This window comes from Dipteris shenzhenensis, chromosome 1 (genome assembly GCF_047967505.1).
Source record: "Dipteris shenzhenensis isolate YYH24624 ecotype China chromosome 1, Dip_SZ_1.0, whole genome shotgun sequence".
NCBI lineage: Eukaryota > Viridiplantae > Streptophyta > Polypodiopsida > Gleicheniales > Dipteridaceae > Dipteris > Dipteris shenzhenensis.
The window spans coordinates 36,045,766-36,070,178 of record NC_141596.1 but is presented as its reverse complement, the minus strand read 5'-3'; the positions used below and the strand labels follow the sequence as shown (position 1 = coordinate 36,070,178).

Below are 24,413 nucleotides of genomic sequence, written 5' to 3'. Positions count from 1 at the left end.
CTGTGCGCACAGATATTGGGAGTTACAGAATCATCCTTGTTGCCTATTCATGCAAAATCGTCACTAGGAAGTGACTGTGTGGTCAAATACCACTTTCATCAGTTTTGCAGATTTGCCTGTGTGAGGCAGAAGCTGTGTTTTCTGCAGTGACATAATTTTTTGCAGTGTTCTGTAATTGCGTCTGATTCTCTTTCACAGATTGTCACTGAAAAGCTTGACAAGAATAACTTCCAAGCATGGAAGTTTAGAATGACGAATTTCCTTATGGGAAAAGGCTATTGGGAGTTCATTACAGGAAATGAAGAAGAACCAGTTCTTCCTAATGTTCCCAATCAATAGGAAATCCAGGCATTTAAAGGATGGCATGAGAGAGCCACAAAAGTTATGTATTGGCTGTCTATCAATATTTTGGATTCTATGATTGTGCATATTCAGGATGCAAGTACGCCAAAGGAGGCATGGGATACTTTGGAAAAAATGTACAACACAAATACGCAAGCTAGGAAAATGCAGCTCAAGCAGGAGTTGCACAATGTGCAGAGAGAAAATATGAGCATCAATGACTACCACATGAAGGTGAAGAAACTTGCAAATGCACTTGCTTCCATTGGGTCGCCAGTGGAAGATGATCATTTAGTTTTTGTGACCTTGAATGGTCTAGGAAAGGATTATGCACAGTTTCGGACATCCATTGCCGTTCGTGAAAAATTTCCTGATTTTGAGGAACTGTTTGCTCTTCTAATTTCTGAAGAGCAGAGAAATGGTGGTGCATCTTCTTCAGGAGGAACTTCAAAAGAAACTATCTTCTACTCAAATGCTGGAAGAGGTAGAGGCAAAGGTAGAGGAGGCTGATCTGGAGGCCATGGTAGAAATCAAAATATGCAGCAAACTCAAGAAAACCAGTCCTATGGAGGAGGACGTGGTAACTCTAGAGGCAGGGGGAGCCAAAGAGGCCGTGGTGGATGGCAGAGAGGTAAAAATGCAAACAAGAATGTTGAATCCTACTATTGTGGTAAAATGGGTCATATGGCTGAAGACTGCTACAAAAAGCAGAATGACATTATGAATGGAAAATTGCAGCAAGGCAATTATGCATCTTCTAGTAGGCAGGGTGATGACAGAAATGAGCATCGATTTATGGTGCAGCACATGACCAATTCTGTGACAAGTGCAAAAGAATGAAATGATGTGTGGTATGTTGTCTCAAGTGCATCAAACCACATGACAGGTCATGCAGAATGGATGCAGGATGCAAGGAAATTGGAAAGACCAGGATTTGTGGAGACTAGTGATGATACTGCACATCCTATTGTGCAGATTGGTAGAATTCCTTTGTGTATGCAGGATGGGAAAAATAAATACCTGTCTGATGTATTTCATGTCCCGAATATCACCAAGAACCTGGTTTCTGTTGGTCAAATGGTTGAGCAAGGCTTGCAGGTCATATTTAATCCTCATGGATGCTTTGTTGAGGATATGAAAAATAATGGTCGCTTGATAGCAAAAGGAAAGAAGAAGGGCAGGATGTTTACGTTGGATGCAGACATGCCTGAATTGAGTGCAGCAATGTTTGCACATGGGACCAGTGTAGTTGCAGATATTGATATCTGGCATAAACGCATTGGTCATGTTAATGTACAATGACTCAAATCAATGCAGGCCCAAAATATTATTGCAGGATTGCCTAAATTCAAGGTTGCAGAAATGCATAAGGTATGTGAAGCCTGTCAATTTGGAAAACAGGCAAGAAAACCATTTCCTAGGCATATTCAAGAGAGTATGAAGCCATTGGAATTAATCCACTCTGATGTGTGGACTACTAAAGCTGCATCTATTGGAGGCTATCATTATTTTGTCACTTTTATTGATGACTACAGCCGAAAAGTTTGGGTGTATTTTATGAAAAAGAAAAGTGAAGTGTTTGGGCACTTCAAAGCTTTTAAAGCTATGGCTGAAAAAAAAACAGGCCTACAAATAAAATGCCTAAGGTTAGATGGAGGGGGAGAGTACCTCTCAAATGAGTTTGCAAGGTTCCTACAGGAGCATGGCATAAAGCAGCAATATTCATGCAGTCATACCCCACAGCAAAATGGACTTGCAGAAAGGAAAAACAGGCATATTGGAGAGGTATCTCGGGCCATGCTAAATGAAAAAGTTCTACCACATTATTATTGGGTTGAAGCAGTTGCCACTGCAGCAATACATGGCATGATGCCAGAGGAGATGTATACTAGTAGGAAACCAGATATTTCTCATTTGAAAATTTTTGGTTGCATTGCCTATGTTCATGTGCCAGATGAGTTGAGGTCCAAGTTGGATCCAAAAGCTGAGAAGTGCATCTTTATTGGTTATTCTCTGTAGTAAAAAGGGTATAGTTGCTATAACCCTTCTACTTGTAAGTTTATAGTGAGCAGAGATGTTTTTGATGAGATGAGCGGCTGGTATAAACCAGTAAATGTGATTGATGATATAGTTGCACAAAATGGTAATGTTGCACAGAATTCACAGCAGCAATCACAAAATATTAGTGGACCTGCAGTGTCCTCTAGCAGTGGTTCACATACTTCGCCATGGACAAGCAGATTGAGATCAGGAGAATCTCCTCAAAGCAATGCAGATAGTGGTATGCAGGTATCACGGAAAGGAAAAGAGAAGGTAGATCAGCCCATGTTTGATGTGCATGCAGGTCACTCTTATGTGGATGGTGAGTCCAGTGGCTCAGAACAGAGCATTGATGATAAATTGGGTATTCCTTCTGTTGTTACACCTGGAGTAAGGAAGACCAGGGATGTTTTGAGAGCACCTGGAAGTGAGCCTGTTCATGGCGAAGTATGTGAACCACTACTAGAGGACACTGCAAGTCCACTAATATTTTGTGATTGCTGCTGTGAATTCTGTGCAGCATTACCATTTTGTGCATCTATATCATCAATCACATTTACTGGTTTATACCAGCTGCGCATCTCATCAAAAACAACATCTCTGCTGACTATAAACTTACGAGTAGAAGGGTTATATCATCTATACCCTCTTTGTTGCAGAGAATAACCAATAAAGATGCACTTCTCAGCTTTTGGATCCAACTTGGACCTCAACTCATCTGGCACATGAACATAGGCAATGCAACCAAAAATTTTCAAATGAGAAATATCTGGTTTCCTACCACTATACATCTCCTCTGGCGTCATGCCATGTATTGCTACAGTGGGAGTCCTATTCATTATGTAAACTGCTGTAGCAACTGCTTCAGCCCAATAATAATCTAGTTGGTCTTTTTCATTTAGCATGGCCTGAGATACCTCTCCAATATGCCTATTTTTCCATTCTGCAAGTCCATTTTGCTATGGGGTATGACTGCATGAATATTGCTGCTTTATGCCATGCTCCTGTAGGGACCTTGCAAACTCATTTGAGAGGTACTCTCCCCCTCCATCTGACCTTAGGCATTTTATTTACAGGCCTATTTCTTTTTCAACCATAGCTTTAAAAGCTTTGAAATGCCCAAACACTTCACTTTTCTTTTTCATAAAATGCACCCAAACTTTTTTCCTATAGTCATCAATAAAAGGGACAAAATAATGATAGCCTCCAATAGATGTAGCTTTAGTAGTCCACACATCAGAGTGGATTAATTTCAATGGCCTCTTACTCTCTTGAACATGTCTAAGAAATGGTTTCCTTGCCTGTTTTCCAAATTGACAGGCTTCACATACCTTATGCATTTTTGCAACGTTGAATTTAAGCAATCCTGCAACAATATTTTGGGCCTGCATTGATTTAAGTCGTTGTACATTAACATGACCAATGCGTTTATGCCAGATATCAATATCTGCAACTACACCGGTCCCATGTGCAAACATTGCTGCACTCAATTCAGGCATGTCCGCATCCAACGTAAACATCCTGCCCTTCTTCTTTCCTTTTGTTTTCAAGAGACCGTTATTTTTCATATCGTCAACAAAGCATCCATGAGGATTAAATCTAACTTGCAAGCCCGTCTCCCTCTGCCTCTAGAGTTACCACGTCCTCCTCCAAAGGACTGGTTTTCTTGAGTTTGCTACATATTCTGATCTCTACCATGGCCTCTAGATCGGCCTCCTCTACCTGTGCCTCTACCTCTTCTAGCATTTGAGTAGAAGACAGTTTCTTTTGAAGTTCCTCTTGAAGAAGATGCACCACCATTTCTCTGCTCTTCAGAAATTAGAAGAGCAAACAACTCCTCAAAATCAAGAAATTTTTCACAGACGGCAATGGATGTCCAGAATTATGCATAATCCTTTCCTAGACCATTTAAGGTCACAGAAACTAAATCATCATCTTCCACTGGAGACCCAATGGAAGCAAGTGCATCTGCAATTTTCTTCACCTTCATGTGGTAGTCATTGATGCTCATATTTTCTCTCTGCACATTGTGCAACTCCTGCTTGAGTCGCATTTTCCTGGCTTGTGTATTTGTGCTGTACATTTTTGCCAAAGTATCCCATGCCTCCTTTGGCATACTTACATCCTGAATATGCACAATCATAGAATCCGAAATACTAATAGATAGCCAGTACATAACTTTTCTGGCTCTCTCATGCCATCCTTTAAATGCTTGCATTTCCTGTTGATTAGGAACATTAGGAAGAACTAGTTCTTCTGCATTTCTTGTAATGAACTCCCAATAGCCTTTTCCCATAAGGAAATTCGTCATTCTGAACTTCCATGCCTGGAAGTTGTTCTTGTCAAACTTTTCAGTGACAATCTGTGAAAGAGAATCAGACGCCATTACAGAACACCGCAAAATATTCTGTCACTGCAAAAAAGTTCACAGCTTCTGCCTCACAAGGGCAAATCTGCAAAACTGACGAAAGTGGTATTTGACCACACAGTCACTTCCTAGTGACGATTTTGCATCAACAGGCAATAAGGATAATTCTATAACTCCCAATATCTCTGCACACAGGCATACAATGCAATTTCTGCAACAACTTCTCATCGACCTGTAGAGTACTGGTCGCACAGCAAAAATAGGGCCTTTTTCTCAGTGCTTGCAGAAATATTCCGCCACCAAAACGGGCCCCGAAAAGGCCTCGAATCAAAAAAATAAAGTCACCAAGTGCTTTGCCCTTTCCCGCAGCATATAGTGCCCTCTCGCCATACCACGAAGGGCGTCTCAATCTGAGACAATGCACTCTTGCACTTTCTAGCTATGCTACCTGCAGAGATTTGCTCCCAAACTCGAAAAAGGAAAGCAACACTGGTCCTCTTACCAAGACACCGTGAACTTGGTTTGCGTTCTTGAGCTCCTTACCACAAACCAGGCTCTGATACCATGTGAAGATAGTGGGAGAGAAGGAAGGAGTCTCACTTGCGGCTTTCTCACATACATAATGGAGGAATACACACAAAGGTGGAGGCTGAAAAGAGTTTCCGTCTTCTTAGTTGTGATTGCCAAAAGAACTCTAGTACAAAGAAATAGAAGAACCCTATATGTGGGTCTCAAACCAAACTCAGCTAACTAAGGTGGCATACTAATTGAGCCATGAACTAGAGTACATAAGGATAGCTGTCATCCAGCTATTATTCATGGGCGGTGTACCAACCGCATCTGCAGCTAACAAGTCAGTGACATAAATGCACAACGGTCACCCTGGCATATCACGAGTGCAGCTCGAAATCTCAACAATGTACTAGATGTCTATCAGTATTCAGATTCTATCATTATGCATATTCAGGATGCAATTACGCCAAAGGAGGCATGGGATACTTTGGCAAAAATGTACAGCACAAATATGCAAGCCACAAAAATGTAGCTCAAGTAGGAGTTGCACAGTGTGCAGAGAGAAAATATGAGCATCAATGACTACCACATGAAGGTGAAGAAAATTGCAGATGCACTTGCTTCCATTGGGTTGCCAGTGGAAGATGATGATTTAGTTTATGTGACCTTGAATAGTCTAGGAAAGGGTTATGCATAGTTCCGGACATCCATTGCCATTTGTGAAAAATTTCTTGATTTTGTGGAGTTGTTTGCTCAGAGTCTTCTAATTTCTGAAGAGCAGAGAAATGTTGGTGCATCTTCTTTAGGAGGAACTTCAAAAGAAATATCTTCTACCCAAATGCTGGAAGAGGTAGAGGTAGAGGTAGAGCAGGCCAATCTGGAGGCCGTGATAGAAATGAGAATATGCAGCAAAATCAAGAAAACCAGTCCTATGGAGGAGGACGTGGTAACTCTAGAGGTAGGGGGAGCCAAAGAGGTCGTGGTGGATGGCAAAGAGGCCAAAATGCAAACAGCAATGTTGAATGCTGCTACTGTGGTAAAATGGGTCATATGGCTAAAGACTGCTACAAAAATTAGAATCACATTTTGAATGGAAAATTGCAGCAATGCAATTATGTGTCTTCTAGTAGACATGGTGATGATAGAAATGAGAATCTATTTATGGTGTAGCACATGACCAATTCTGTGACAAGTGCAAAAGAACGAAATGATGTGTGGTATGTTGAATCAGGTGTGTCAAACCACATGACAGGTCATGCAGAATGGATGCAGGATGCAAGGAAAATGGATAGACCAGGATTTGTGGAGACTGGTGATGATATTGCACATCCTATTGTATAGATTGGTAAAATTCCTTTGTCTATACAGGATGGGAAAAAGAAATATCTGTCTGATGTCTTTCATGTCCCGAATATCACCAAGAACCTGGTTTCTATTGGTCAAATGGTTGAGCAGGGCTTGCAGGTCAGATTTAATCCTCATGGATGCTTTGTTGAGGATATGAAAAATAATGGTCGCTTGATAGTAAAAGGAAAGAAGAAGGGCAAGATGTTTACGTTGGATGCGGACATGCCTGAATTGAGTGCAGCAATGTTTGCACATGGGACTGGTGTAGCTGCAGACATTGATATCTCGCATAAACGCATTGGTCATGTTAATGTACAGTGACTTAAATCAATGCAGGCCCAAAACATTGTTGTAGGATTGCCTAAATTCAAGGTTGCAGAAATGCATAAGGTATAGATTAAAGGAACACGTTTAGAAGGCAGCATAGCTCAACTACTAGAGCGTGAGTCCAAGGTCTAGTACATAGAAATTGAATACAAATTGTTCATGCAAAGGCTAGAGGGATTGAGATGAGTTGGCTTTCATAAAGTCTTAACATCAAGTCAAGGCGAGCAGGAGTGAGAATCATCAGAGTGTTTGAGTAGTGGTTCTACGGCTATGAGCCATTTGTAATGCAAATAGAATAGTTAGAGTAATACAAGTGTGTGGTTGTGTTATTTAAGTTATTGCTTCTTGTATTCCAAGCATTACTTGTATCCGCCCAAGTGTCTATTCACCCATCACCATACGGTTTGCTCACGCAGAACAATTGTAAGTATTAAATCAGTTAGACCAAGGGGTAAGAAAAAGACCGTCAACATTTGGCAATCCTACTAGGGTGTTTTGGAAGATTAAATGATCATACAATATCTCATAAAAAAATCATGTATCCGAAGGAAGATTTGGTGAGTGTATAGTGGAGTTGTGAGAATTTCAATTATCTTTTATCTGGAAAACTCTACTCAAACTACCTTAGCATATATGCTTACAAGGAGGGAGGTAGCGAAGAATGTGGAAAATCTTACCAAGGAGAAAGAAAAGAAAACAGATACAAAACAGTGCACACATCGACACCAAAAATTGAGTGGGCTAGTGCATACTTTATTCTTTGGCGAGCCATTTCAAAGGAAAACACAAGAAGGGGAAGTATAGGAATATGCTTATGTAACCCTCATGGTCAGGAGATCGTTGCAGAGGGAAATGTAGTAAACTCGGTAGCCTCAAAGAATGTGGGTTCCTTATTGTTGGGTGCACAACAAGGCCCTCAAGTCCCCATAGGAAGAAGCAAAACTATTGTGCAAATAGTTGGACGTGATATCAGGAAACAAAATGCCCAAGCTGATGCATTGTCTCGAGAGGCTGTCAACAATACAACGTATATATACAACTACCTAGAAGAAGGAAAACCCCCGTAAAATGTCCAAGTAGGAACAATAAAAGTTGCTTATGAAAGCTAGGGCTTATAGGCTCTTGGGAGATACATTGTACAAAAGTTGTAAAATGTCAAAGTAGGAATAATAAAAGTTGCTTATGAAAGCTAGGGCTTATAGGATCTTGGGGGATACATTGTACAAAAATGGTTGGTACTACGACGAAAGAAAGAAACTTTATTTAAGTCTTTGAAATATCAAAGGCTCTATGAGACCAAAAAAGTCCAAATAAGAGAAATATAAATATACAATGTGGTATCATTGTGATGGTTATGCTATTTGAGGAACTGGGTTCACTAGGGTCCAAGAAATAGAGGCTCTAATGGTGATCAATGCTGTAGAGGGATGAAATCCGTGATAGAAGGCTAGCATCAGTCAACCTGCGTGGTCTCAACACAATAGCTCTCCATTGGACAGGTGCCACTATCACCCCATCGAGTGTCTAACGGACATGGAGGGAAGATTCCCAAGCCTCATATATGCATCAACGCACTTGTAGGTTTGTCATCTCTCTCACTCCGCGTCTCGACTGTGCCATCTCCCTGTGGGCTGTTGGTCTATGCTATACCTGGGGACTGCTAGTCTATGCTATCCAACAGAGAAAAATCGGTTATCACCCTCAGGGTGGAGCATAGCTAAGACTCCCAATCTCGTCTCTCAATCTCATCGAGCAACTAGTCTTTGTGGCATAAAACCTCGTAAATGAAGACCGATAAATGCCGGACGAATCACAAGAAGTGATGGAATCATGACATGAGGGGCGCACTTGCACATGGAAACATAGCAAACAGGTTTTGGTGGGAGGGTGCTTTTGGCCAAGTATGCATAGAGAGATTCGGGAATGGTGTACCACTCGCCATACCTATCAAGCTTTTTGGAGAAGAGACCTGAAAAGAGTCCCGCTACACCCCATTCTTGCATTAGACCCTTTCAAAACATTAGGGCTGAATTTCATGGGACCAATTCCTGCCATGAGAAGTATTATCCTACAGATTTTGTTAGCACGTGTGATGAAGCTAAAGGGTGGTGGTTTACAGTGCTAAGACGGTGGCCAATTTCTTGGTGGAACACATTTGTTCACAATTTGGATGCCCTCTAATGGATCATGACCCCACATTCATAGGGGAGACGTTGCAAATTTTACTGTCCAAGCTTTCTGCGAAGCACATGTATTCATCAGCATATTATCCTCAATTTGATGGTCTAACAGAATAGAGCAATGGGACGATGTACAACATCATTGCTAACATGATTGAGAGGAACAATTGTGTATAAGAAAAGCAGTTGCCTAGAGCTTTGTATCGCTCATAAGGTGGCCATGGATTTCACCACATTCCATCTAGTACATGGAATAGAGGCAGTCTTCTTAATTGAGTAGAAATACATTCTTTGAGGTTGGCTATGGAGCATCACTCAAATATAGAAAAAGCATTTTCAGGGAGGTGGTTTATTTTGGAAACGCTAGGTCAACAAAGGCAGGAAGCCTTGATCTTAAATTAAGCGCAGCAAAAAATCATGAAAGCCAGGATGAATGATAAAGTTCAATGATAAAATTCTTCCAGAAAATTATGAGGATGATTTTGGTTCAAATGGACATACAAATCAAAGGAGCTTAAGGGAAGGATGCAATAAACACATTCTGCCCTAAAGGTATATGTAAATAGAAGTGCAGGCATATGCAAATCCAAATAAATGGAGGTGTAGCTCCTACTGTGAAATAAGTAACAATTTCAGCTTCATCTACCGCCTGTACTTGGCAGTCGGGGGGGGATATGTTACATTAGATTTTATTTCATGCAAAAGAGTGTTCTAGTGTGTGGAGTTGTGACCACTCTTCGCTATGGAGTCCAGAAGGAGGACATGACGAGAATCCTAAAGATCCGAGGCATCTAGGGAGAATGGGCAGTTAGTCGGGTTTGGTGTTTAATTGTATTCCCATGGTGATAGAGTGGTTAAAATGTAAAAAGATAAAGTGTGATCAAATAAAGAGGAAGGCTCTATATGCGGCTGGCAGAGTTCTAGACAGAGAACGGAAAACATGAAGAAGAGGACGGAAGATTGTGCAGGGGATCTTGGAAAAAACGAAATAGACAAGGGTGTGCAGTCCTGGTGTCCCCCTCTCCTTCCTTCTATCCCTGCCTGCTTTCAAAGGTTTGTGAACATAATCCTGCGCTGACCAAAAAAGCCTTCGTTAGTACATACCAGTTAGTACATACCAATTTAAAGCACACGAAGCAATCAGGAAGACTTCACAATTCATAGAAGCCACTTTCATACTACAATACTGGTTTCAAAACATGAAGCACAACTGCTTCCATCCATGCTATATAAGTTGCTGTTGCACAGAAGGAGACTTAGCAGGAAGCACAAAGCATATTACACACCAATTTAAAATACATGAAGCATCAAGAAAGACTTGACATTTACTTTCATATTACATACTGCTTTTCACAACATGAAGGACAAGTGCTTCCATCCATGCCATATAAGCTGCCGTTTACATTCATTACAGCTGAGTCAACAGGGAATCCATCCAGATAAGGAAAGAATATGGCGAATTGAGACTATTCTGGATTGAGACCTTATTTGAACATCTTGGTATTACGATCCTTCTCAGGTGGCTGCAAAACTAGGTACTCTGCAGGCAGAATAAGTCAAAGTACTTCTGAAAAACAGCTCAAATAAAAATAAAGAAATCACATGTCAATACCAAACGTGATGCTCAATTTAGAGGTGGCACCTCACGTTAACTGGTCCTACATTCATTTAGCTACACATGGCCCATGGGCTGCAATCAACATCACCTTGCCCACAAACCTTTGCATCTAGACAAGTTTACTCTTTCTAGATAACATTGGCAATAATACAGAAAATCATAGAAAGTTGTGTAAATCAGCATTTGCTGTCCTGAAACAGAGAGGCTACAACCCGTGCATGATGCATGTAATATTGCAAAATTTTCACCATATGGTACTGTCTGATAAAATCATAATCTGCACGTAAATCCCAAATGGCTAATGCAGCATTGCAAACATCGACCTCAGCTCTGCAGCACCAATTCTTAATTACCTGGAAGACTAGAGAAATGGGCTTAAGTTTATTGTTTAACATGGCCCCTTCTTTATCCACGGTGCTTGCCATGTGGTATTGACTCATGGTTACCATTTGATTCTTCGTCATCTTCTGCAAGTAACTTGCCTCCGTATTCCACACTCTCTAGAGTTACGCTATTTTCATCATCACCATCCGCTGTGAAACCAAATTCAAATGTACCTTCCCCTTTTAGTAGCTCTACCACCTCTAGCATATTTGGCCTTCTTTCAGGGCTATTTTGAGCGCACATAGTTGCTGCTTGAACGACTCGCCTTAACTCTGCTTCATCAAACCTGCCTCTCAACCTTGGATCTACCAGCTCACTCAACTTTCCCTGGAATACTAATGGTGCTGCCCACTCCACTATGGTACGCCTTTGTCCTGACCCAAGCTTCTCTATTGGTTTTCTGCTGCTGATGAGCTCTAAGAGCAAAATGCCGAAACTATACACATCACAACTCTCTGAAACTTTTCCCAATAGGGCATACTCTGGTGCAAGGTAGCCCAGAGTACCTTTTACTCTAGTTGTAACATGAGATGCACCCTCTGGTATTAACTTTGCAAAACCAAAATCTGCAACCTGTGCCTCAAAATTCGAATCCAGGAGGACATTGCTTGCCTTGACATCCCTGTGAATAATGTGAGGAGTTGCATAATGATGTAGATATCTGAGACAGCAAATATGAGCAACAGAGTTCAGAAAACCTATCAGGAAGGACGAAATTTAAAAAAAGCAATAAAAATGTCTATTCTGAAAATATTGTGATTAAATTGAGCTTCATCATGGATATGCAATATATGATTGAAAGCACATACGCAATGCCTTCTGCCGAGCCAATGGCAATACGCATCCTTTTCTTCCAGTCCAAATGCCCTTCTGCGGCAAACTGTCCATGAAGATGAGATAAAATGCTCAAGTTTGGCATGAAGTCATAAATAATGAGACGTTCTTGTCCTTCTGCGCAATATCCCCTCAAACTCAGTAAATTCTTGTGGCGAACCCGTCCAAGAATCTCAACCTCCACAGCAAATTCCATTTCAGCTTTAGAACTCCATACTTTCAACCTCTTTACTGCAATCTACAGATTAAGAGGGTAACATTGTCAAAATGCCTCCAGACAAGTCTATTATAACATCCTACTCTATGTTCCCTAACCTTCTTGCCACAATAGACAACTGCTAGCTTCTGAAGAAATGGGTCCAAAAAAGAAGCTTTACTTGTAAACCATCAGAGAGCCTTCCCCAATAGACACTGCCAAAACCACCTTCTCCCAACTTGTTGTCGTTACTAAAGTTATTTGTGGCATTAAGTACCTCTCTTGATGAAAATATCCGCCAACCCTTCTTATCGTCTGCAACACTGCATAGCATTAAACCCAGGAAAAATCAAACAATCATTAAAACATTCGACCAAACAAAGTCAGAACTAGTATGAACCCTCGAGAAAATAAATGTCCACTTTTCAGTCCAATATGCAGCAGACATCATATTAAAGGCTTTCTTCAACTTCCCTCTAAAATCTAATGGTTATATTCACCTTTCCAAAAGAATCATGCCAAGACCCTCAAGGGGACTATATGAATTTATCCACCCTCCAACCCTTGTACCAGACGTTTTCTTCAAAAAATTGTACCAGACGTTTTGATGTGACATCAGTTCTAATCTCCTCTTAAGGTCTCTACTTCTACCTCTTCTCCATGAAGACAGTGACTGGGGATAGACTTACAAAGGGACTTCTCTTGCAGGACTATAGCGCCAATCCACTTCCAAGATTCACTTTTGACTGGTCTGGTGACCAGCAGCTATGTATGGAGCAACTTGTTCGGTGCACCTTAGTGGCACCCAAGAGTGGCCCTTTCATTCACACTAATCCCTCAGCTCCAGACTAGAACGTGCAGGAAACAAATCTGAGGGATGTTTGACGGTTGCTTGTCTTGCAGAAATTTTTGGCTCAGTTTTAGTGTTGTCTTAGATTGGTGCGTCGTTCAAAAATACTCTAGAGGAAGACATTATTGTGTGTTACATTCAAGCATTGCAACCTCATTCGGCCTCACATGTGGAACCTCATGAACCTTCAATTTGTAGAGAAATGGAAGTGCAAGAGAGAGAGATGTGGAAGCTCACTCAAGATGTAGAAGCTCTCAAACATGGAAGACAAGGGCAAGAGAGACAAAGCGACAAGAGCTTATCCAACTTCAAGATTGGATTTCATTTCCACACCACACACTTCAACTTGTGTGTGTTCTTATACAAAAGATTGGATTAGCAAGAAATGAGAGATGAGGGGCTACTTATAGCCTCCCCAATCCAGTCGGCTGGTAGGGGCAGAATGGGTCGTCCTTTCTGGTCGGTTTTTGGGAAGGGGCTTCAGCCCATAAAAGGAGAGGCATTTGGCCCCATTTCCTCATCAGTTGGAGCAGTCCTCAGGACAGTAGATAGGTGCAGCAAAGGGGCAGCCTTGGGCCTACATTTAGGAGGAGAAGGTGACCCAGAAGAAGCTGCAAACTAAGCTAGAGTGGCAGCCCACCTAGGCTGGTATCCAGATAGTAAGCTAGAAGGGATCCTTTGGACAGAGCGTCTACATATGCTCAATGGAGCACGCGGGCTTAGAGATCTAGAGGTGCGAGGACATTTTGGTATTGTATTGTGAATATATAAGGGTTGCTTCTATATTTGTCTTTGAGCACAGTCTATTTGCTGGCTTGCCCTCATTGCGAAGTACACACATGTTGATGAAGCTTGATTCCATAGTGAAACAATTCCGCATGTAATTCATAGGGGCCATCTATCAGTCTTCCGCTGCCTGCCGGATACCCTCTGTAGGGATTTCATTTTCTAACACAAAATGCCAATGTTTCATACATTCTTCTCTTTCTATTTCGAGAAGTCCATGCACATTCTCATGTGAAGTGCTTTTTTAAAAAATACATAAAAATGTAAAATAATAAGGGGATTTCATTATCCCCTCTTGCTACATGCACATTCCTCTTCCAAATAGAGGATTTCAATTCTCTCTTCTTCTCTTGCACCATCCGCATCAGAAAACCTCTTCCCAAGAAAACATGATAAAACACCTCTTGATCACCAAGATTTTCAATTGAAATTTTGCCACACTTGTTGCGCCTTTGAAGCCCAAGAATGAAATTAAATACTGCCAGTAAAATAAGGCATAGACAAAGCTCCCCTTTCAAATGTCCAACCAAGAGAAGATGGCTGGAAAATGCACTCAACTTCAAGGTTGACTTGATTATTGAAGGTTGATAAGAACCTTAGCCAAAACATGATCAAACTCTTCCAAAAAAACGTCACGGTGAACAGTGCAAATCTTATGGAGTGTAAGGAGTTTCTCTAGCTCTTTCGGCACAGAGTAGATAGCCTCCTTAAGACAACAGGGCGCCGTCGATGTCATGCAGAGGAGAAAGCAGATTACGGCGACCTCATGAGCCTTGGGCTAGAGCAGGAAAATCAAACAGAGGTGTTTCGTGGGCTCAGAGATATATGAGAATAGCCGCAATAGGATTGACAAGCGTATTGGAGGCACCCTTCAAACAACCAGCGACGTGCTGGTTGTCAAGCTTCTGATAAAGAGCAGAGTAATAGAGCTCCAGCCGCCTCCTTGAGAAAGAAACCGCATAGACTGAAGAGAAACCTCTGACGAAGGACGAGGCAATAGTACTTCCTGGCATACCAGCCTTCGACCAGCAGCTCCACAAACAAACTTCCAAAAGTCGATAATTTAAAAGAGCTTCTGGAAAAAAAAACGTGGTTCCTTTTGATCACGACATCCTTCTCCTGGCAGCTTTCAAATGTTGAGCTTCATTAAGCCCAGCAGGAAATAGTCCTTCTTTAGATTACCTTTCGATGAACAGACCACCTGCTTTCTTCACAAGTCTTGAGGAGAGTCGGTGATGATAGAGAAGAAATAATACAAGCTAAACACCACGAAAGCTTTGTCAGCCAGCATATATTACACTCCAGGGCAGCCACCTTCAAAAATGACCTTCAGCCTGTTCATGAATCAGCTCCAGCACAAGAGGCTATTAGTGGCAAGACGGGGGGAAGAGAGAAGTGCAACCTGGTGCTCTGATACCATGTAGAGACAAAGTGACAAGAGCTTATCCAACTTCAAAATTGGATTTCATTTCCACACCACACACTTCAACTTGTGTGTTTTCTTATACAAAAAGATTGGATTCATCCCCAATCCACAAACTTCAATCTCCTTGACTCCTGACATGCTAGCCAAGACCCACTCACCCATGCAATCTTCTTGCTTACATGTCTTAAGGGATTTCTACACAATTAAGAGTGCTGCAAAGAGAGAGAGAGAGAGAGAGAGAGAGAAGATTAGTAGTAGATCTCATATACAAATCTGTGGTACAGGTGGTGAAAGTGGTCTTACCCAGTCCCTCCAAAAGTCTTCCTTTTTAGTTGTAACATGCATGAGGCCTATTGGTTATCCATGTGGTAACTATTTCTACTTGCAGCAGAAGACTTGCATGCATGCTTGCTTAATTGAAAGAGACATCATATACAGAAATGAACATGATTGGATTGCCCCCCCCCCCTCGCCACCCACCCGCCCCCTCCTTGTCCCCCTTTCCAGGGAGTATTTGTTGTTCGCTTAATTGACTTGGGCATGGAACAAGTGTGCATAACGTAGGGTTGTCCCGTAAGTACTGCATACATAGCTTGAAATCTGGCCGATGGAGGGGTCTCAATGCTGTCCCGCAATAGAAAGCTCAGTGTTGTGTGCTAATAAAGGCTGGCTGTGGCTGCTATGCTGAGGCTGTGTACGTCACTAGTTACCCCTTGCCCAACTGTAGTGTGTTTTGATGTGCTGCAGATTGCTTTCTAGCTGGCCAACTTGGCTGTGCCACTGCTGCTGTTGCCGGGTCACATGGCATTCTACATGCTACTTGGCTGTACATATGTGGCAATCACTATTCTAAGGGCTGCATCTTGCAGCAGTTGCTGTCTCATCCAATGGTATCCCAGGGCTATACCAATCAGTTTTATAATTAAGGCTAATGAATCCTGTGCAAATTTGTAATCAGTTTGATTTGAATACATGCATGCTGATCCTATGCTGTCCATTCAAAACTTCTTATTGCCATCTGACAACTCCACTATCATAGTGAGCTTGGCTGTCCCCATTTCTCTGATCTTATGCATATCCCTATGCTTAGTGACGATTTCTCTCTGAAGCATACGTTGGAACCTTTCCTGCTATTTATAGTGGCTCTTGAGTCTTAATTCTGATTTTATTTGGTGCGACATATCAGTTTTTGTGCCAGGTTTTGCATTTGTTGGTTTGTATGGCTGGGAATATGGTATTTTTCTCTTTGTGACTTTAGATACCTGCTGCAGCCTTTTTTTCATGCACTCCATTGAGCTTCTTTTTAGTATCCAAAGTGCTCCAGTGTATGCTGCTCAAGTTCCACTTGTGCATGTTCGTGCACTCACGGTTGTACACTTGAGAAGTTCAGTCGTATCCTTTCGGTTTCAATGACAACCTTTACTGAAGCAGGGATGGCCAAATACCAAATTCTAGCCGTGGTACCATCCATTGTTACTCCAAAAACCAATGCCTTTCCACACTTCGAAAGGCCCAAACGAGAATCCATAATAAAGATAAACTACCTGTGACAACTCAATCGGCCCACAGTGCATCTTAATGCTCCTAGAATATAGTGTAACAGATGCACTCTATACAGAAAAGGCATACAATCTAGCACTAACGAGCTGTGATGGAAAATGCATCGCAGGATTCAAATCAAAACCACGATCGCGTCGTCAGATTGCTTTTCGTCTAGTAAAATCACAGTGCATCCAGCAATCCATTAAATTAAGGATGCTTAACCAAACCACCTCGAAGTGAACGTCTAACGAACTCATCATACAGCGTTCTTAGACTAAATCATAAGCTTGAAGCTAGGAATATGATGAGAACCAATTTTTGGAAGACGCTACCTACTTGCCTTCAATTCTGCCGCAGCACCATTTTCCCCAAAAGGCCATGGCTTTGTCCACCTGAAGAAACTTCTCTGGGCGAGGGCGATGCTTACACAGGCCCTTGTGATACGCATGCGTATGCCGAGGGTCAGATGCGGTCAAGCGTCATGAAGGGAATCGCTTATTCACCGTGCTGTAAAAGAGTCACGAAGCGGGTAGAGGATGACCGAAACATGGCGATATGTCCTAAGGACAAGGCGTTAGGCCTGCCACTCGATTGCTGATATATCCGATGTGCGATATCTCGATTGCAGGCAGGGAGATTGTCACTTTGTGGCACAAAAGCTTGCTAATTTATTCACAACGATCACATATACACAGTTTACGGCAGAACCCACGTCCATATTCATCGTGTATTGAACGGTCCAATTGTAGATACCCCCCGTCAGCTTGCTGGCAACAGCCGTGCAGCATCGAGGGGACGGCAATCCAGTTTTGGCAGCATCTTTCTGAGACGCGTTTGTCGCCATCGTTAAGAGATCCATGTCTGTGATATATAAAATTGGAGCGACACACAAGATAATCATCACCGGGAGATCGCATAAAACTAAAAAATGCGTACAACAGTAGTCTGAAATCTCTCTCTCAGACGCTCAAAATTGACGCAGCTGGTTCACAGTATGTCCCCCCCATACTTTGATAAATGTAATGTATAGGGGTTCTTGTGAGCTTCTTGTGAGGAGTGTTCATAGAAAACATTTTTCTCAACAAATCACAACACTTTGGAGTTTCAAATTTTGAAGGTTTTTCTCCAGAATTTGTCAATTTTTAAGCTAAAATATAACTAAATTGCCTAAAATTTTGAAGATTTTACAAAATTGAGAAAATAGTTTTTACGTGTGAAAATGAAAATGTTGCACGTTCATTGTATATAGTTTGCAAGTTTTTTGTGAACACTGGTTCACACTACTAGCCTGTCAAGCTTGGTTTTAAATTTCCAATCTTTTTAGCCTGCTTGGGGGAAAGGCTATAGTGATCGGTTGGTTTTGGTGGAGATGATAAAATGCTATTTTGGGCGTGCTCGTTGATATTCAAGTGTGTTGTAATTTTGTCTTAATCTAATTGGTGCTTGCGATTTTTGTCCCCATTTTTTTCTCCCCCTTCTCTCTCTTCTTCTTCTTCTTTTCTTCTTCTCTCTTAGCTTCCAAGGCAGGCCTTTTGAATGTATTCAACTTGTTTTTATCCACTCCCCCAATTTCCACGTGATCTCCACCTCCACGTCCCAACTTACTATTTCACTCCCTACTTTTCCTCTCTCAACTATTGGTGGACTCCCAACTTACTATTTCACCCACGAGTAGCCTGGTCTGTCTACCACAGGTTGGAGACCTATCTCAGGGTGCTAAAACGTCATTAATTGCAATAAATAGAATATCAAATAAAGGCATTGTGTGGCTTGGTTACTAGATAGTAAAGGTGAAGCATAGATGGCAAATCTCCAAAGTATAGATGGACTTCATAGTCAAGCAAGCTCAAAGCCTAAAAGTGTAATATAATAGCACAAAATGTAAAGCAAAAGCTCCACAAAGCAAAATATGCTGCAAAGGCATTGGGACATGGAGTTGAACTCATTGTTCGTTTGGTAATTGACATTTTGCTACTTTCATAGCAAGGTGGCACATCATGCACCATGATGGTAGTATAGGCAGACAAAATGGTCTCTCTTGTGGATGGTCGAGGGATGATGAAGCATCGTATTTTTTCCCCTTTTTGTTAGTTAAAGATAAACTGCATGGTGCTGAATTTTATTTTTAATCCTACAATTATAGTATGGTTTCAAAGATACCTATAGAAGGTCACGGGCATTGTTTGAATAAATATGAGTCTAGAGAATTAAGAAATGAGGGACATTTTGCACTCATACTTTGATGAATATGTCCCCTGGGATTTTAGCTCGAACAGGAAGAGATGTGGTGATGAAGATGGAATTAAAAAATGCAATTTAAAAAAAAAGGTTTATTTTTTTGTTTGATGAGGTGCCACGCAAGGCACTAAGACAAAGTATTTAATCGCGCTGATTGACAGCACGCTTTTAGTGAATAAAATAAAAGGGCAAAAACCCTAAAACGGAGGGCTATGGTGGGCTGGTCAAGGGGGGCCGTCGGATGGGGACGTGGATGGGGATGGACGGTGGGGATGCAAGGGAGATCAACGGTTGAGGGGGCTCGAGGGGGAATGGAGGGTGGAGGGTCATGCAAGGTGGAGGCCCTGCCATGGAGAGGACTCTGCGTCGCCATGTGTGCCACTCGCACTGCACGAAAATCGATCCGTGGATCCTTATGGCTCTGCAACTGCCATCTTTATGGCTCTGTCAATCCGCACATGCCATGTGGCATAACTACGTCAACCTCGCAAACATGTGTTGCTTCTACGCATGTCTTCTTCCACGTGGCAGCCCGCTTGCACCCTCGTAATTTGCCAACTCTGCCTCTCTACCCCTCTGTGATGCCACGTGATGCTCCAACTACCTCCTCTCTCCCTGAACCTCCCTCCTCCCCCCACCTCCTCTCTTTGTACCGAACCTCCCCCAAACCTCCTCTTCATGTCGAACCTCCCATAAACTGCCATCCTCGTAGGTTTGGAATAGTCTCCTTAAAGAAGTATAAGAAGATAATATGAGTTCCTATGGTATCCACGACGGGATTTCGTAAATCTAGCAACCCAGGTTCCTGCAGTGTGGTGGTGGAGAGAAGGATTTTGTTCTGGTGGCTAGGGCTGTCTTTAAAAAGAAATTGGAATCAAAAGAGGGCTCTTAGATAGTCTGCAACAATAGACTTTGGTCTTCTTCTATCCCGTCGCCTTTACCTTAAGTAAGAGTCATGTTTTTGTAGTGTAATGAACGATACAGATGATGTTGAAGAAACATGAATTAACTCAAATGCTTACCAAAAAGATTAGATAGCAATACAGTTTGCAAGGGATTTCCTGCCAACCATATATTTACACGATTGCTATGTAAGGAGCCTAGACATGTTCATGGGAGCTTAACAGAGGAGCGAGGGAAGAAAAAGATTGTGAATGCAAAGAAAACTACTCCCATTGCTCTCCAAGCTGTATAACAGCTTACCATGCACTTGAAAAAGAAAAAAATAGACACCTTTGGATTGCATAGTGTCTCCACAACAAAACAATAGGGTAGGAGCACCAAGGAATACAAAGCTAATGAGGAAGGGCGAGCTTCATGCTCTAGCTAAGCTCATCTAGATCTATGCCATTCAAGGGAGGGATGCAAAAAGAAAGGGATGGTGTGGAGCATGATGATAAAAAATGTTCATCTTGTGCATGCCCTTTCCACTCTTATCGAGCAAAGAGAGCTAGCACATCCATCCCCAATGAGGGTTGCCACATTGCACAATCCTCTGAGTGCCATGTACCACCTTATCTGTGTGTGTGTGTGTGTGTGTGTGTGTGTGTGTGTATGTCTTGGTCTTCCTCCTCTGCCCTGTTTATCGGTTACCACATGGCATATGTGTGTGCGCCCCTCTGCAGCCCATCGTGTCTACCCCTCAAAGTCTGCCCAATTTGCCCCTCAACCCATCCACAATGCCACGTGGCTCTCTAACCTTTTCCTCATCCTCTATCTCCCCGAACCTCCCTCCTCCTCTCCCGAACCTCCAAATCCTTGCCATGTCATCAAGTCTAGTAATAGTCTCCTTAAAGAATAGATGTATTTTCGTAATATTCTCCTTAAAGAATAGATGTATTTCCATCTAAATATTTTGATGAACATGTGGCAATAATTGCTAGCACTAATTAAGGGCTTGAAATTTTTATCACATTTGGGTTGTTTGGAATTAGTGCATATCCTTTTTAGTTTGGTGTGATCTCCTATCTTAGTGTAGGGATAGTGCACTCGAGCTTTCATGCTCTCTTGCTTTTATACTTCCAATTTTTATATGCATGAATCTTCACATGTTTGTTTACTTCCATGTGTCATCACAATTCATCACGGCTTGGCATATGTTCTTTTCTACCCGACTACTTCCTATGCATGGCACACCACGTGTGCAAACTCTATACTCTGCCAATTTTCTTCCATCAAACTATTCTACTCTATCCTCCCATGGTGCCATCTATAAACCTAGTCCATGCCCTTTATCAGCCACCATCTTGCCATGTTAGCACCAAGTCAGTATTGTCACACACCAGTCAATGTGCTACTGGCTTCTGCTATAGTTCATGTCCTTTGACATTGCTTCTGCTTGTGGATTCTCCAATTGGGCTCTTATCTACAACCTGAACTCCCATGTGGCCCTCTAGATCTAGAATCTGGACACCACCTAAGCTTTGTCTCACTCTCCACAAACTCATCATCATGAATGACCCTTTGAATGTAAACTTGAGATCTTGCAATGCAAAGTTGACTTTGAGAGTCTTATTTAGAAAAGGAAATTACTTTGTGCTACATTGAAACTTTACAAATCACCTATTTGGACATTAAATCAAAGTGGCAAACCTCCTCAAGAGAAGCATACAAGGATGGCTTAATTTGTTTAAAAGCTTCTTCCACTCCATGGCATGAAGTCTTTTAAAACTTTCAAGATATGAAATTGTCGATTGTGTGGTGGAAGCATGCCTAGGCAATTCATACAAACAATACCTACTTCAACTTTAACCATATATGGTGCTCAAGGGAGACAATGATGAACCATATTCATGTATCCTCCAATACTTGCAATCTCAATGGCGGTGTTACTTTTTGCATTATTGAATCCTAAGAGCCATCTCTACTTCTCTCTTCTCAATCTCATTTGTCACTCTCGCTCGCTTCCCCTTAATTCAACTTGCACATCTAGATTGAAATGTCCCTTTGGTGCATCTCTCTCTCTCTCTCTCTCTCTCTCTCAACTTCCTCCCTCCCTCCCTCTCTCTCTCTCTCTCTCTCTCTCTCCCCCCCTAACTTAGCTTGCACATCTAGATTCAAAGGCCCCTTTGTTGCATCTCTCTCTCTCTCTCTCTCTCTCTCTCCTCTCTCTCTCTCTCTCTCTCTCTCTCTCTCTCTCTCTCTCTCTCTCTCTCTCTCTCTCTCTCCCCCCTTTTTATAACGTCTTTAGAGTTTTGTTGTTGTCACTCCTTTGTATTGGATTTTGCCCCGCACGCACATTTGCCAAGAATGAGAGCTCTTCCCTTTGTAGATTTTAATCCACGTCTTTCGCCTTTTCTCTACGTATGACATGTCAAGATTGTTATATAGAGTAAAAGCCTCTATCACCATTGCATAAGACCCCCGAGAAGACTCCCTTCATCAAAAAAGCAACTACAAAGTTAATGCTTAAGGTTATCTACAATGAAGAGGAGACTCCTTTGGTAGCTAGAAGGCTACACATTCTCTCTCCTTCAAATGTTCGCAATGTAGCACAATGTTTCTCCACCATTTTGAGTCTTTTCATTTGTCTCTCCTCTCCTCTCCCAACAAACCTCGACTTGAAATCTATTTTAAAAAACCCAAAGATTGCAGCTATGACAATGTAAGAAGAACATGCAAATCAAAAGGGTTGTAGACACAGAAAGGGAGAGGAGACAAAGGATACCAAGCAAAATGGACACTCATTTGAACTTGTTGATGGCTCTCAATTGTCTGTAGATCTCTTCTTGTGCGATCTTCATACCATCGTGCAATGCCTGTTAGAGGGCCAACCCAACAACGGAAACCCCATGTGTAGATGTGAAATAGTTTCAATCACTTTATCCCTCAAAATTTAATGAAACTCCTTGGCTCAATACCTCAACATGAAAGAGTATTGTGGGTTTAATAAATAGGACCTTGCTTCCATGATAAAATTTATCTAGTCATTAACTTGCTCCCTCCTCCCTACCTAGTGCTATATATCTTAGCACTTTCTCAAATTGATCTTGATCTACCTATATAGGATCAATAAAGTGTTTGATCTTTTTTTTTTTTGCACCTCTTGCCTAAAAAGTATCTCCCACCACTTAATCTTTGGCTTTCTCTTCACAAATTCATCATGAATGACCTCTTGAATGTAGACTCAAGATCCTGCAATGCAAAGTTGACCCTGAGAGTCTTGGCTAGAAAATAATGAATGGTGACTTGCTACCTAGCTTCAGTGTCACACATTTCAGATTGCTTTTGGTAGATGCTTTACCTACGTTCTACTTTCTCCAAAGCAAATTTGCCATAAACTCCCAACACATACCCCTCCCACTAAACTATAAGCTTGTTTTCTGCAATTGAATTATAAAGTATGAATGAAATTCTTAAGTTTTTTGCAATGTAGAGTAGACTCCTTTGGCGGTTGGAAGGCCACACATTCTCTCTCCTTCAAATGTTTACAATGTAGCATAATGTTTCTCCACCCTTTTGTCTCTCCCAACTAAAATTCCCAGAAATAGGTACAAAAAGCAACATATATGGCTCTCATCTCCCAATAAAAATTATTGAAAACAGATACTAAAAGCAATGGTATACACATAGAAGAGCAGGAGCAGGAAATAAGTTAGAAGATAGAAGATGATTACTACCACGATCCAATCTTCCACTTCCACTCTGCCATCACTCCTTTGTCCTCATCCCTCAGCCTAGAGCTCGACTTAATCGTCAATGGATTTAGTATCACAACTGATGAGATTGCTCCTCTCCCACATCCGCAACAACTTCTTCATAGAATCTCATTCACCCACACCTTACTCCCCTTATCCTTTGCATTCTTTACAACAACTACCAATGTCAAAGTTTCGCCCAACTTTTCCAATCACCTCCACTCCCATGGCCCAAGTACTTCTCTAATTCTAGATTCATTGAGGTTGCCATTTCCAACCATTTCCATTGCCGCATGCCAATCAATGTCAAGCGGAGGAAGCCCTAGTGAGCATGCACCTTTGAAGGGTTTATGACACCCTAATCCTATTGTCATGACAAATGTCATATCATGCAATATCCGTTGATGCTTGAACTTGCACCGTCAAAGCTAACCTGTTCAAACTGATGATCGAGAGCCTCTATGATAGACATGTCCTCTTTTGCAAGAGGGTTCAGGTAAATATATTTCATATTAATGTCAGAACCTACATACAATTTAGAGCCATTTAGTATCTTTGAAAGATGGATCCTGCACAGAGAGCAAAGCTATTGAATTTTGAAATGCTATAACCGCAATATCATCCTATTATGAGCTAAGATTGGAGGAGAACATTCGATGCAAAGTCATAGCTCAATCTAACATGATACTACCAATTGAGCTATCGATAGCCACAAAGAGACCCAAAACGGAAACAAACATCTTCGTAACTACTAGACACTGCCGGCTTTCAAAAGTTTGACTCGC

At 41.7% G+C, this 24,413-nt stretch overlaps 1 protein-coding gene across 4 annotated transcripts; it reads right to left on the bottom strand.

Annotated features, from left to right (window-relative positions):
- Window positions 1-10,480: 10,480 nt before the first annotated feature.
- LOC147905759 (PTI1-like tyrosine-protein kinase At3g15890) lies at window positions 10,481-17,729 on the bottom strand. Of its 4 annotated transcripts, XM_087374437.1 has the most exons (5): window positions 17,462-17,729; window positions 17,086-17,260; window positions 12,331-12,472; window positions 11,929-12,191; window positions 10,481-11,780 (listed from the first exon to the last, which is right to left on the bottom strand). In XM_087374437.1, the coding sequence occupies exons 2-5, from the start codon at window positions 17,199-17,201 to the stop codon at window positions 11,141-11,143; spliced, it is 1,161 nt and encodes a 386-aa protein (XP_087230563.1). In that variant the 5' UTR covers window positions 17,202-17,260; window positions 17,462-17,729; the 3' UTR covers window positions 10,481-11,140. The 4 variants fall into 4 exon arrangements, with proteins under 4 accessions (XP_087230563.1, XP_087230557.1, XP_087230569.1 ...); XM_087374431.1 differs by having other exon boundaries at window positions 17,086-17,729; XM_087374443.1 differs by having other exon boundaries at window positions 11,929-12,131; window positions 17,086-17,729.
- Between the last annotated feature and the right edge of the window lie 6,684 nt (window positions 17,730-24,413).